Source organism: Lutjanus erythropterus, chromosome 11 (assembly GCF_056507025.1).
Source record: "Lutjanus erythropterus isolate fLutEry1 chromosome 11, fLutEry1.hap2, whole genome shotgun sequence".
Lineage (NCBI taxonomy): Eukaryota > Metazoa > Chordata > Actinopteri > Lutjaniformes > Lutjanidae > Lutjanus > Lutjanus erythropterus.
In genome coordinates, this window is record NC_139327.1 from 22,715,273 (window position 1) to 22,730,482 (window position 15,210).

General features: G+C 39.2%; 1 protein-coding gene across 1 annotated transcript in view; it reads left to right on the forward strand.

The window, feature by feature from the left end:
• trpc4a (transient receptor potential cation channel, subfamily C, member 4a) overlaps positions 1-15,210 on the forward strand; it is a 42,869-nt gene that overhangs the window by 11,758 nt on the left and 15,901 nt on the right. The window contains exons 4-6 of the mRNA XM_084729676.1: positions 5,755-5,895; positions 7,430-7,606; positions 8,602-8,802. Of these exons, the coding sequence (XP_084585802.1) occupies positions 5,755-5,895; positions 7,430-7,606; positions 8,602-8,802 (519 nt within the window). The remainder of the gene's footprint in view (positions 1-5,754; positions 5,896-7,429; positions 7,607-8,601; positions 8,803-15,210) is intronic.

The window sequence follows — 15,210 nt, forward strand, 5'->3', positions numbered from 1 at the left end:
GAGAACAGATATGCATCTGTCAGAGACACAAACACTGCAGCTCACAGTGTTTCTCAATTAAAAGGGCCTTCAGGCGCTTCTGTGTTTTGTTGTTTATTTTCTTTCCCACTCAGTCTTTTCCACATTTTGTTCATTGTTTTATGGGTTTCCGTGGAACCTACAGATCTTGCACTTAAAGATAATCACATAAGGGGATCCCTCTTCTACCTACATGCACTCTCAGAAATAAGGGTTCCTGAAGGGCTGAGGTTCTACCCAGAACCATTTGCTTTTGAAGAGCCCTTTTTTGAAGAGGGGGTTTGTCAAGGGTTCATTGTAAGACTAAGGGTTCCATTAAAACCTCTTTTCATCTATATAACCCTTTTTGGAAGACAGGGTTCTTCACAGATTGTTGGAATCATTAAAGGTTCTTTGTACTATAGTCTAAAAGCATTCTCTGTAAAATAACCTGGATGTGTTCTAGATAAAACCATTGAAATGTAAAATTGGGTTGGTTGTATGTAACATGCTTGGAATACAAAAAGGCTCTCGATAGAACCCCTTTGGTGGCTTGTAGATAAAGCCTTTGGAATATAAGCGGGTTCTTGGTGGAACCCCCTGGGTGGGTTTATGTTAGCACACTTAGAGCCTCTCATAGGGGGCTCTGCGTAAAACCTTTCACAGATGGTTCTGGGTATAACCCTAAACTAAAGAGCCAAGTTGTTAAGTAGGGCTGCCTGATATGCTAAAAAAAAATCATATTGCAATTATTTTGACAGATATCACCATTGTGATATGATTCATGATTAGTCGGAATGATCATTTTTGCATCATAGTTTTGATTTTAACTGAAAAAATATATATAAAAATCATGATGATGTGATGTTTGTTGGGGTCTGAACATGTTTTCTTACATCTGGAAGACACGTTTTGTAGATCGGGGCATCTCTGCAGCACCGCAGCACTTCATCATAATGCTGTTTTTTAACACCTTTACCCAAAAAACAGCAAAATAGCATCTGTGATTAGGATATTGTACTTGACCATGTTGCAATTCCGATAATATTTCCATCAAATGTGTAGTCCCAGCGACAAGTGAGCTTATTTTCTGCAGTGTCACTGAAACACAAAACCGCTCAGTGTCCCATTTTCTACTAGTTCCAACTAAACAATGTTTGTGATGTTTGTGGATGGCAGGTGGAATCCAGTGGGGAGAGCAGAAAAAGGAGGACAATGAAAACAAAAACACATCCATGCTAATGTTGCATTTTTAATGATTATGCTGATGGTGGATGCCTCATCCTGATATGAGTAACACAATTTATGGACAAGTGGGTAATAATTTTGTTTCTTTTCTCCACTATTATCATAACTTCACATCTACCAGCCTGCACTCCCCCTGCTCTCTGCTTGGGCACAGGCCAAGGCTGTTTGATGTGGATTATTTGATGTCCCTCCTCCTCCCACATGGAGAACAGAGTATATAGCTTATTAGATCACCCGCCTCTGCGAAATATGACGACTCTCAGACATGGCTCTGTGCCATAGTTCAGGGTTGCTGCTTCTGCGTTGTGACAGCTCTGAGAGTAGACTACACAAGTGATTATCGTCCATGTGATCAAATGATTTTCAGTGCAGTATGGATGATGAAACATATTTGAGAAAATGAACCAATCCCCATGATGACAATTGTTTATATTTTTTCCTCAGAGAGTAGAGATGACACAGTTTCACTGATACTATTTCTGTTTCTGCTCCAACAACTGAAACTATTTTTAAAACATCCTACAATGCAGAAATTCGCAGATCTTGTCTTAAATGTGACTTGTGCATTTACATCTATTCTAGACATTTTTGAGTGAAATAAAATCTCCATATTAGGTGTTGTAAAATATAAATATTATCAAAACGTACCAGTCAGACGTCAACCAGCCAATGATCAATGTCCTCAAGCAATGCTAGCAGCACAGCTCTTTAGATGGCAATGTCAGTCTGTCTGTTGGTTGGTCAGTGTGGTCCACCACTTTGGTTTGGACTGAAATATCTCCACAACTATCAGATGGCTTACCATGATATTTGGTGTAAACATTCATGATATCCAGGCAATGAATTTTAATGACTTTGGTGATTATTATTATTATTATTATTACTTTTAATCAAGTGCTACCATCAGGTCAAAGTTTTCATTTGTTCAGTGAAATTTCTCTTCATCTACCAAATGCATTTGCACAAAATTTGGGGAGAATCAATCTTAGTGACCTAAGTGATTCCCTGACTTTGCCTCTAGCACCACCACCAAGTTCACATTTGTGTTTTTTCATTAAATGTCTCCAAAACTATTGAATGGATTACCGTGAAATTTCTAGCTTTTGTGTCATCCCCAGACTATTCATTTAGGGCCACCAAGTCAAAATTTGCATTTGGTTCATGTCCAGTAGTTTGGGTTATGACTAATACTTTGTGTTTTTTGGCTAATCTGCTAAAGTCAGCATGCAAACATGTTAGGATGGTGCCTAAATACATAATTTATACAGATATTAATGTCATCATTAGGATGAAGAGTAATTATGGTGATCCCTTAAGTTTTTATTTAGTGCCAAGAAATTTAATTTGTCTAATACTTTGGGTTCCTCCTCCAGGAGCCAGCTGAGGTAGTTTGGGCATCTTGTAAGGATGCCATTTGGTCGCCTCCCTAGGGAGGTATTCCAGGCACGTCCAGCTGAGAGGAGGCCACAGGGCAGACCGAGGACTAGGTGGAGGGATTATATCTCCGCCCTGGCCTGGGAATGCCTCGGGATCCCCCAGTCAGAGCAAAACTACAAGCCAATTAAGTTTTCTTTCTTCCAGGCTTACTTCCTGCATATATGGCCCACTGAACACACACCCCCTCCCGTGAGCCTATACACTTTACATGGTGATGATGATTCGGGTTTTTTACAGATACAGAATCGCTTTTCTCATCTCTAGGAATGTGCTTAAATCATAGAAAGTATATAGAAAAATGGACAACATCAGCACTCCTTAAAAGTGAAGGCAAAACATCTGGATTGCCCCCTTGTGGCTGGCTGAAGGATAGCACGTGAGCCAAACTAAAATAACAAACTATTTTTTCCTAAAGATGGTTTCTGTCATTTATGGTGCTTCTTATCACACTCGTGGTTGTTCCATTCTTCATTTTTGTAAGCAGTTTGGTTTTAATTAGTTATTTGATGATATAAAAACAGGATTTTATGCCATGATTGGCAGCTGGGCTTTGCTTGCCACTGAGTCAGCCGGCTGTGTGGGTGAGAACTCGAAAGCGTGGTTCCAGCACTGGTCACTACTGAGCAGACTTTGGCTCCAAATGACAACACCAGTGCAAGATGGCAGCGTATCCGGGATATTTTGGCTTTAGTTTTGTACGGTGGGAGGAAGTGGAGATGTGTCATCCATCTTTTATTGATGTCATTGGCTTAAATGCAGCTTCACAGTCATTCCTCCATCACTGCACACCCTTTATTGTTATTTCATGCATTTCAGTTTGATTTTATTACAGCCAACGAACTAGATATTAATTTTATATCACTGTTAAATCAGATAAGTGGAATTATGCATCATTTGGGTGGAATATTTGCCTGTAAATACATTAAAAAAGGAGTCGTAACCATGTTCCTATTTGTAAGATTCAGTAAATCCAGTTAGTTGTCCTCACTTAAAAGTGCTCACGTGTTGACTATTTCTCGGTTCCCTTGTCACATCATTTTTCGGCCTGTCACTGTGTTTTTGCAATCGCTTATGTCTTCTCATGTAGAAAGCTGCCATTGAAAAGCTTCCCGCCGCTAATGGAGTACTATCAGATGAGAACACTCGGTTTCCTCTGAGAGATCCATATCAGCGTAGGCCATATTGCCAGTTTTGTCAGTATCTGTCTGTCCCTTGAAAGACAATAATACAGTCAATTTTGCAGCCAATGCTTAAGATAAGATACTTAAGAAAACGTTATAGTCTATTACATTATATGAAATGGACATTTGTCTACAGGATTCTGGAAACACAGTGTAAAACAGACAGTAAAGTGCAACTAACATACATAAAATGAAAAAAAAAGTTTTTATGGCATTTTATTAAGTCTCTCTTTAAAATAGCCACAGAAAATGACTTCTTGTATCCATCATTCCTGGCTTATGGGACCAATTTAGTCTCTAGCCAGATGGCAACAGCTGGAAGGGGTTGGTAGGGTCATTATAGACCAGGATGGCTTTTTTGTTTATGGACCGGTTTATAGGTTCTGCACATGCATTTGTTTCTGTCCAGTGATCATGCAGGCATGGTTGATCACCAGGGTCAGCAACTGAGAGACGATGCTGAATAGGTGTTAACGCTGTCAGTGGGTGACCTGTAGAACGTGGACAGGGTGTGTTTGTTGGCAGCAACGTGTCTATAGCTCCCCTACAGGTTGGGTGATATCTATCAAATTGGCTTATGAAGATATTCACAGCGTCTCTGCACCACATGTCTGTAGCTTAGCTGTGTTTAAGACGAAAATAATAACCGTAGTGGAATGAACAGCAGCAGCAGCTTCTTTTTATTTTCCCCGCCACATGTCAAAAAAAGAATTTAGGCAGCAACTTCATGGTGACTCTGAGGGGACACTACCTCAAATACTTAAGCCTTTTAAATCATTATGTCACTATGATAGACAATCAGCCCAACCCTAGTGAAAACACAGTAATTCCTGTTTGACATTGAATTAAAACCACAATTTGATTACTTGACAGAGATTTTGCAGTATAAAAAAGATTATGTCAAAGAAATGTATAATTTTTTGAAAAGGCAAATATAAAATCTACAACTCCAACTCACTTCTGTGACTGCAGTGTTCATTTTTGGACATGCAATTGTTACATATTGCTCCTTTAAGATTTTACAACCTATATACGAAGTAGACTTGAAACTTTAAACCATTTTTTTCTCAACTTCCCTGGTTGTGCAGTGTAATTATAGAGATGACCTGCTCTTTCAAGCCTCTAGTCTATCCTGTCTTTAACATAGTCTTTGTGAAAGTCTTTCACTAGAACTCGAGCCCCTTATTCCCATCTGTCCACATCAAGTTGCTAAATGCGTTCTTACCTATCGCATGTTTATCCTCCATCCATTCCTTGACTGTCTTCTCCCTCGCCACAGAATCAGATAATAGGCCTTCAATTAAAGAAGTGAAAAGGGCCAGCTTACTGCTCTGCAGCCGGCAGCCGTGTATTCCCAGTGAATGACAAGGGAATAGCAAAAGGGCTTAGCTGGAGTGGGTGATAAGAGGGATAGGTGGAATGGGTTTCTTTCTGAGCATAATGATTCCCTCTGAAATGTGTGAAATGCTGATGTCTTTTACTACACTGTGGCCTACACCTTTTACAGCGGTCTTGATATGGATGGCATCTGCGGCTTTGACCAAGGGCGTGATTTCTTGCTTGTATTTGAACAGTTTTAAATGCAGCTGCCAAACGCTCTAACAACTGTTTTTTTTTTATCCTGCTTATTCCATTTAACTTCACTGCAAAGACCTTTGAACTGCACACTGGGGGTGAACAGAAGATCTTCCAGGCTCTGTGTTCAACCAAACCAATTACTTCTACTGTGCACCGAGCATGTCAGTTAGACCTGACAGAAGGAAGAAAAACCCAGAGGTCTAGAAATTGGCAATAGATCACAAAGCCAAGGCCAAATGCACTGCTTGGCGAGCTTCATTCAATACATGTGCGTGATTAAAGCTTTTATTATCTCTCCTCTCCTTCGGAAAAGGTTCCTCCTATCTTATTGGATAAGCAGTTCTCTGACTTCACCCCTGACATCACTCCCATCATCCTCGCTGCACACACCAACAACTATGAAATTATCAAGCTCCTGGTGCAGAAAGGCGTGTCTATGCCACAGCCACATGAGGTGGGTAAAGTATACAGAACGTGTTTGTTTTTTAAATTATGTTTGCATTTTGTTGTTATTAGCAATGTGAAACCCCATATGTTCAAAATGTCACCAACTGGTCAGGGAAAAAAACTTGTGTGCAGCTTGATTATCCAATGAGGTGATGAAAGTGTTATATTAAGTGTCAATCACTGGAATCAACTCATGATACAGAGAGTACACTACGTCAAAAATAAATCATTTAACACAGGATCCAATTTATGAATAACTAATTATATAGTCAACAATCAATAGACAACAACTCAATCTAACTTATTAATTATTTTCTGATGCTGTTAACGGATTTTCTTGCATGAGTAATGTTTGTAAGCATACTGTATGTTTGCTAACACTTTACTTGAAGGTTTTTATGAACTTTTAATTAGGGGCCATTCAGTCAATTATGGTATTTGTGATGCAAATTTGACATTGATTAAATTTTCTTTGCTCTGACAACTTGGCATTAATCAAGACAACGTAACCTGTATAAGTCTTTGTCATGACAACTTGACTGAAAGAATCTTTTAGCTTTAGCTTACATTAAGCTGTCATATGCGATTGGTTTTGACACTGGTCATCATGAGACCATTATAAGTGTGTCATGAATATTTTCCTTGACCTCAAGTAAAGCGGTAATATTTGAACTTGGACTCATGAAGATGTAGTAGGCTAACAGCTATTTGCTGAACTGTAGCTGACGTTAGCTTGTTAGCTTAGTTATCTGTGGATTAGCTGTTGATTAGCCAAACCAGCAAGAAAACCACCTTGGTACTGTATTCCCTGTTGTCAATTTGACCGCCATCAGTCTTGGAGGCTGTGTTTGCTGGGCATGTTCACTGGGATATCCCAGTCCAGCCAGAGTCAGCTTGGTAACTGCATGGCAGGGCTGGGTGAAGGTATAACATTTAATGACTTCTTTCTGACAGCTAAAATGTACCAGTACCAAAAATATTCATGACATACTTACAATGGTCTCGTGCAGCTTCAATGTCAAAAGCAACCACATATGACAGTATAATACTACATTATAGTATATATTTATTTTCTAACATAAAGATAAAAAGTTTCTTTACATTTGATCATGTCAAGTTGTTATGACAAAGACATCTCAAAGACTGTCAACTTTTCATTAAAAATTACATAATTGACAGAATGATATTTAATGAAAACAGTCATATACATTCATAAAAAACATTCCTGCCACAGTCTTGCATGACAGTCTTATGCACACCCATTTGAGTAAAGTGTTACGTTACTTACGTTTTTTACATTATGATCAGTTGAGAAAGTGAGACGAAGTGAAAATATTCAATATAATATGTAAATATGCACATAATTTATGAGGTGAAACACTCAATGATTGGGCCTTTAGTGTCCAAATAATACACCCAGTCATGGCAGTATTTAGTTGACACGGTGGATACAGCGCTTTGCATTGCTAGACTGAAAACATCTATTACTAAACAGGGGGGAGCCTCATTAAAATGTACCCATGCTTTATTTGATGTTGCAGGTGCGCTGTAACTGTGTGGAGTGTGTGTCTAGTTCAGACGTGGACAGCCTGCGGCACTCACGCTCACGCCTCAATATCTACAAAGCGCTGTCGAGTCCCTCTCTAATTGCTCTCTCCAGCGAGGACCCCTTCCTCACTGCGTTCAGACTCAGCTGGGAGCTACAGGAGCTCAGCAAGGTGAGGACAAGACAGCCAAATAATAGTGGAACTGAAATAGAGGACACTATTTTAAAGAGCTGGAGTATTCACTGAATGTTGCAATAATGCCCTTTCATAATACCATTATGGGGCGTTCAGTGGCCAGTTCAATTAATTACCGAAGCAATCATATGAATCTGTAATAATAAATGTCATTTGAAAACTGGATCCTTGTCTGCTGCACTTAATTTTCAGATGAAAGATATGAATATTAAACAATAAAAATGAGAGATGATAACAGCTGCTTTCATTGAGTCAGAATAGAAATGCTTTATAATAGATGCTCTTTAAGAGCCTGCTAGCTACGTCTTTATGTCAGTGTTACCTGACACTAATTAAATGCAATTTAGTGTGTGTGCGCTTATCGCATTTTAGTTGGTTAGATTAAAAATAACCCACAATAATAGACAAATGGCCTATGGAATTGGCCCTTTCATAATACCATTGTGTTATCCAAGCATTAATATACGTAAATTGGTCTATGTAAATGTCATTTGACAAAACAAAAAAAAAAAAAGAAAAAGAAACCAGGCTCATCTATGAAAATTCACAATAATAATTACAATGGCCGTAGATTCTGGATTCTTTCATTGAGTTGAAATGGAAATGTTTTAGAACAGATGCTCTCTAGTTCACACTGCATAAGTCTGTGTGCTTGCCTGTCTCCTGAGACTAATTAAATTCAGTTTTCATATATTTTACACAAATTTTAATGTGTGCACTCATTACATTTTAGCTGGTGTAAAGACAAACCCTCAAAATCTGCGATGGATGGTTTACAGAGACTGGCACATTTAATAAATGTCTGTAAACAAGTTTGAAACACAAAATACCCAGAGGCAACATTTGATTTAGAAACATCTCTTTCTACCTGCATTCTGAGATAATCACTATATTGACTTACATTTCAATTCTAACAAGACCATTGGTGTGTATTAACGGTATCCGTATTCTGCATACTCTCTTTTTTTAAGGTGGAGAATGAATTCAAATCAGAGTATGAGGAGCTGTCTCAGCAGTGTAAACAGTTTGCCAAGGACCTCCTGGACCAGACGAGAAGCTCCAGAGAGCTGGAGATGATCCTTAACTACAGAGATGACATAAACCTGCTGGATGAGGAGGGCAACAATGACCTGGCAAGACTCAAACTAGCTATCAAGTACCACCAAAAAGAGGTAAGCATGATACGTAACATTAGTGTTTAATGTTTAATGGACAGTTCAGATTATTTGATGCGAGGTTGTATGAGGTACTTAAATAGTCAGTCTATTACCTACAGATGATGGAGGTCAAAGATGCCCTCAGTTTGGAGAAGCAGTGAGGCGCACCAGCGTAGAAGCTAAGCAATAATGTCTCCGATGGCAAACACTGTGAAAAGAAAGTGTGCTGTGAGCTCTACACTTGTAGTTAATTTAATACTCACTCTGCCATCAAATCACAATTTAAACACAAGAATACAGTCGCCTTCGAAGGACAAACAAGGACACAGAAACTGCTGCTTCTCGGTTCTTTATTTTAGAGGCAGCAGAAATGGGAAGAAAGAGAATATCATCCCGTCGGCCATCAACAAAATGATCTCACACACACAATACCACTCAGTCAAGCGCACCTGCCCCCTCTTGTACCTAAGGGGAGCTGCTCGAGTCAGATATGACTGCAATAACCCTATTAGCCTTTTGAAATCTGTAAAATAGATGAAATCACATCTTGTTTTTTCATGCTCTTCTTTGGTTCTCCTCCTCTAATCTTTTTTTTCCCTCTACTGTCCAGTATTGCTCTCTACATTATCTACTGTACAGCTTGTTGTTAGATTTCAGTGTGCCCCGGGCAGACAGCGTTCACTGTATGTTGCCCGGGGAAGACTGCCAAGCCTGGAGCTTTTGCAGCACCAAGCCAATGTCTTCTCTCAGGTGTAACTGCCAGCCAGTATGAGTCAGTGTAATGATGTTAGATTAGCATCAGGTTCTTTTTTGACGGTGCCAGACGCTGGTTTGGATAGGATTTTTATCTGTTTTCAATTTGGCAGCTCACACAGATGACTGATAGGCAAAGCTTGGAGCTGCAAGATAACATGAGACTCCATATTAAAATTGTTTCTGTAGATCTTAATTTGTCGACTATTAAGATTGGGCAATATATTGATATTATATCAGTATCATGGTTTGAGACGTCATACCGTCTTAGGTTTTGGATATCTTTATATCATGGTTTTGCATAAGAGTTGTATTTTCCTGGTTTTAAAGACAGCATCACAGTAAAGTGATGTAATTTTCTGGTGTTAAAGGTGCTATATGTATGAATTTTAGCTTAAAACAATCTGCAGTTAACTAAAATTATCTACAGAAAGCGTTCTGATTTCATGTCCAAGACATCTGTATATTTTACTGTGTTATATTGACATATTTACTGAAGTTAGCATGCCAGTGTGTGTACTGGGCCATTTTATTTAGTATATTTGTTGTGATGTGAATTCCATTCTAAACACACATGAATAATTATGAGAGAAATGGTTCAAACCTGATAACACCACAGCAATATTACCTTTACAGTCCACTGCTCCCATACTTCTACATACAGTTACAGCAGTATGGGGGGGGGAGCTAATTGAAAAGCATTTCAATGAGGTAAATCAGTAAAGACGAGCTGCTGCTGTACAAACCTTCAATACCTAGAATAACTGACAGAGACGGTGTCTAAAATGTATAGCGTTTCTTCCCTTAAAGTGATAGTTCAGATCTTCTGAAGTGGGGTTGTATGAGGTACTTGTTGGGTCAGTGTAGTACCTACAGTAGATGCTGGTGAACATGCTCCCATTTTGGAGAATTAGAGAGGAGTACCTAAACGGAAGTTAAGCAATGTACTGCTGTGGACAGAGTCCCAGAAAAAGTTTAATTGATTATGTAGACTATTTACACGGTTTTATTTTGCCATCGAGCAGCCTTTTTGATGGGAAACAGCCAAACATTGCTTTCCCCAACCAAACTCAACAGACAAAGTGAATATTTTTACCTCCAGAAAACGTGAGTTTCTGGTCTACCGCTGCCTCAGGCTGTTAGTTAGTTTGTGTCATTAAGTGGCTACTGTGTTTTAATAGGGCAGATTGAATTTGGCAAAGCCACAAAATAACACAAACTAACAGATTGAGGGAATGGCAGGCCAACAAGTCTTGTGTTGTGCAAGATAAAATTAATGTTTTTGCCTATGGAGTTTGGTTGGTTTTGAGTGAGTGATTTATGGCTTACATAATGGAAGTTCCTGTTAGAAAAGGCTCTCTGATGGCAAGGTGAAGTGGTAAAAATACTCTAAATATAGCGAAAAATCAAACTGATATCATTTTTTTTAGGCGAACCTATTTAAAGTGGCTAATATACCGTACATTTTGTTGCTGACCCTGTCCACAGCAGTACACTGCATATGTCCATGCGCCTCTCTGTTTCTCCTGTGCCAACCACCATCGACTGTTAGTAATATACTGACAATGGATACGTTTCTAATACAACCCCACTTCACACAATCCAGACTATCCCTTTAATGCCCCAGCGATGTTATAATTGTAACAGATGAGTAATACAAGATATATTTTAAATGATTTATCTGCATACCAACTCTGCATATTAACTGATATATTCATATGTTAAAAGCATAGTGCTGTGGGGTGCAGAGAAAAGAGTTAGAGTAGAAAATCATACAATTGATGCATGAGCTATGTTTTCTGGGAATCCCGTTTCTGAGAGCATTGCTACGTTATGGGATTGCTAAAGGTTTCCTCAGGCAACAAGAAAGGGGTTAAACAGATATTACGCTGCAGAATTGTTCCGCTGAATATAAAGGTGAAGCAAAAAGATGAGGAAGCAGACACATTACTCCCAGGAGCGACGTATAATTCATTCAGCTGTCTTTCGCTGGGTGCTCTGCCTGGCTGTCGGAGCAGATGCACTTTTGGAGGCGTCTCGATTTATGGAGCTGCCGTTTCCTCTGTCATCCATCCAGTTGTTGCTCATCAAAACAGAGGTTGGCAGATGAGCTTGTTGAGTCACAAAAGGACAATTGGGAGTACTGAAGGTCCACAGGTGGACATGATGATGGACAGTCCCCTGTCAGATTGCCCAGCCTCTCTGTTGTGGGCAGTAAATCTGTCATCACACACACACTGTGAACAAACAGCCCGTCCTGCTGGCTCAGTCACAACTGTTCCTCCACACATCTCCTCTCCCCGGGACTGTTTTAATTATCCAGGAGATATCCCAGCATGCCCTTCTCCTGCATTATATCAATAACACCCTTCGATCGCACAGGGGCTTTGATGGAGGACGGTAACTCATGATGTGGGTAACAATCCACCCAGCTGCCCTTTTCAAATGATAAATGTCCCAACAGGTAGCGTGCTTGGCAGTCATTTCAAGGTAAAGTTATTCTGATGGAAATTATTTTTCTGTGTGTGTGTGTGAGTCAGACTTAAGCTATTTTTGGTGACACATTTAAGACTCAAGACCAGTTACTTGGAGACAGCTGGTGCAAATGGGGACAAAAAACATAACCCCAGTTAGACAGTTGGGTTAGGTTAGGGTTTCCAGATCCTGGTCCTCAGGACTTACTGCCCTGCATGTTTTATATATTCTCCTGCTCCATCACTCATCATCAAGCCTCTGCAGAGGCCTGATATCAACTTTGTCATTTGAATCAGGCGTGTTAGAGCAGGGAAACACCTAAAACATGCAGAACAGTGGGCTCAGTATTGGGAAACATTTGGGAAGAGGAAGGCTTAGGTTGAGGCAAGCAGTGATTATTGTTAGGGTAATGTCCCCAGAAATGTTGTAAACCTGTATATGTGTGTGCATTTTTGAGTTTTGCGAGTACTGTTGTGCACTTAGTGGAAAAAAAAAATCCTCCTTATAAAGTAATTTCTCTCTATAATTGAGTTTGTAAAGTCTTACATTTCTAAAACAAATGGAAATCTTTTTGGCAGCAAAACAATTTTTAGCCTCCCTTACCTCAATGTGTTTCCAAATTAGTTTCAGGTATTTTCTAAAGTCAAGTTACATTTTTCATTCCAACAAAGCAATCTGCATTATTGTTCCTTTCAAAACTCAAACCCAAATTTGTGAAAAACAAAAACGCAAACAAAAAAGCTTGAAATAAATTGACTTTATTGAAAACAATGATGATGATGATAATGGTGCAGATTGGGCAAAACACGGAACAGGGACCAGATCCGACTCACTGAAAGGTTCAGTGTGGCCCACAAGGCCATCATGAGCACTTTGAAATACTGCAATTACAATTAAACAGAGACACTTGAAAGCCTGCTGAGTCAATTTCTATTTCTAACCACCATGCATGTCTATATAAATTGCTGAGGGTCAGTGACAAAATGTTGGTATTTTACAAGTTGGGAAAGAGAACTGGATGGATGGATGGATCTACATGTCCCATAGAACACTTCTGACTGTTCCACTATTAGAAATTTGGCCATTATTAGAACCTTATATCACGCTTGTGTCCGGCCTACAACAGCCTGATCAATTTCTCAAGTGGAACACCATGAAAAAGAATTTCCCACCTCTGTAGTGTTGACAAAAACGTCAATTTATCAATACATATTGATTCCGAATATTTTAAATGGTTTCAATACTAATTTTCCGTGGTATCGATTCACCAGTACCAGCTGCACTTCCTTGTTCTCTCCTCCCACTGACAGTTGGAAGTGGACACTATTAACTATTAATTTTTTATTAATCATTTTTTAGCTATTCATTTCTAAGATTAGTTAATTATATAATTTAGTTATTTTAGGCCTGATCTAATAAGAAAATGTTGTCCTGTTACAGCCTTGTTATATTTACCTTTTACTAAAAATCAAAAAAATTATGCCCCCATGTTTCCCCCATGGTATCGAATATTTTGTAGTATTGTATTGAGTTAGAAGTTCCAGTATTGTGACAATACTGCACGTCAGTACAGATGTGTAGTATTGTGACAATACTACACATCTGTACTGACTGCACTGGGAGATTTTTTTTACTTGTTTTGATCTCAATTTGTCAAAATTTGTAGTGATGCAGTTGTGTGACTACTGGTTTTACCTTTGTAAAATGTTGAGACAGTATAGTAGTCTTGCAAAAGTTCTGCAGTTCTGCACCAGGTCTGTGCCATGAGGTGCAGGGTTTTTCATACAGTCTTTAATAAACTGTTCATTGAGGAAACATGAAATGTGTGAAGTACACAGCATTAAAGATATTGTCCAGAGTCTCAAATGACGATTTGCATTGGAAATCGTTTCACTCGCTGTAGAACTGCGTGTAACAATGATTTCTGATGCAATCTGCTGGGACATCTGCACAGAGTAAATGTACACACACACACACACACACACACACACACACACACACACAGATACAGAAGTATTTATTATGATTGCTTTGTGCCTGTGACATATGATCTTTAAGCCAGACTGGGTTTTGCCCCCTGTGAGGCATCAAGGGTTAAGTGGACACTCAGTTGGACTGCAAAGGCTCATTTGACTGTTTTTGCAGAGAGCAGTTATGTCTCTGGTGTGATCACTACTCATCTCTTTCAGCCATTTTGCAGACAAACACTCAAAGCTCCTATAATTGGTGTGACATTCAGCCTGAATGTGTGTTTTTTTTTTTTTTTTTTTATAGTCCTGGCTGTTAGTAAGTGTTGCAGCGAGTCACGAGGACAATGTTTTTGACCCTCAACTGAACAAACTGAAGGACAGCTCTCCTCTTAACCCTCTTATGTGTGTTTAAAATCGCTCACTTATGTTTTTTTAGTATTTATCCTTGCATCTGTGTGTGTTTTGCGGCTTTGCTGCTGCTGCGCTCCCAGGGTTTGGAAAGTCAATTTATAACAGTCTGAAGAGAAATCTCCACAGGCCTCCCATCTAAAGAGCTGAACTAACAGAGCAGCCTGCGCTTTGATGCAGCGGGAGGCTAAATCAGATAAATATGATCAGTAACACATACGCATTAAAGTGGCGATTATACCCTCTACCTCCCTGAGGGATTCAGCAGTGGATTACTTTCATTTGTACTCATATACTTGCAAAAATATACTGTAGGTGAGTACATTGAAGAGTCTCAGTGTGAGTGAAAACAGCTGTCTCTTGAACATTTGAAAGTCTCAGAGGCGCCAAGGGAAACCTATAAATGTTACATGCAGTAGTTTGACATTGCCCCCTTGTGACATCTCATAAAAACTGCAGTTCAGTGTATCGAGATCTTTTTAATGTCTCCATTAAACAGAGATGAAATTGGACTAACAGGAATTTGTGTTATATAGTGAAGGACCATTAGCACTCAATCGTCAGCAGTTCACTGCAACTGATATCTGTCTTCACAGTTCAGTCTCAAGTGCTGAGCAATGTTCAGCCTTCAGATGATTTAAACAAGAGCAAGAAAAAGACATTCACTCCACTTGTTCCCAACGCAGTTTGAAGAATACTCAAATGTCCATGTAAATCTCATTGTTACAAAGCAGTTGTGCTTTATATAATCTGATTGTTACTGTAGTTTCTATTATGAATGTACACATAGTCGTGGGACACATTGTGAAAGTGGACA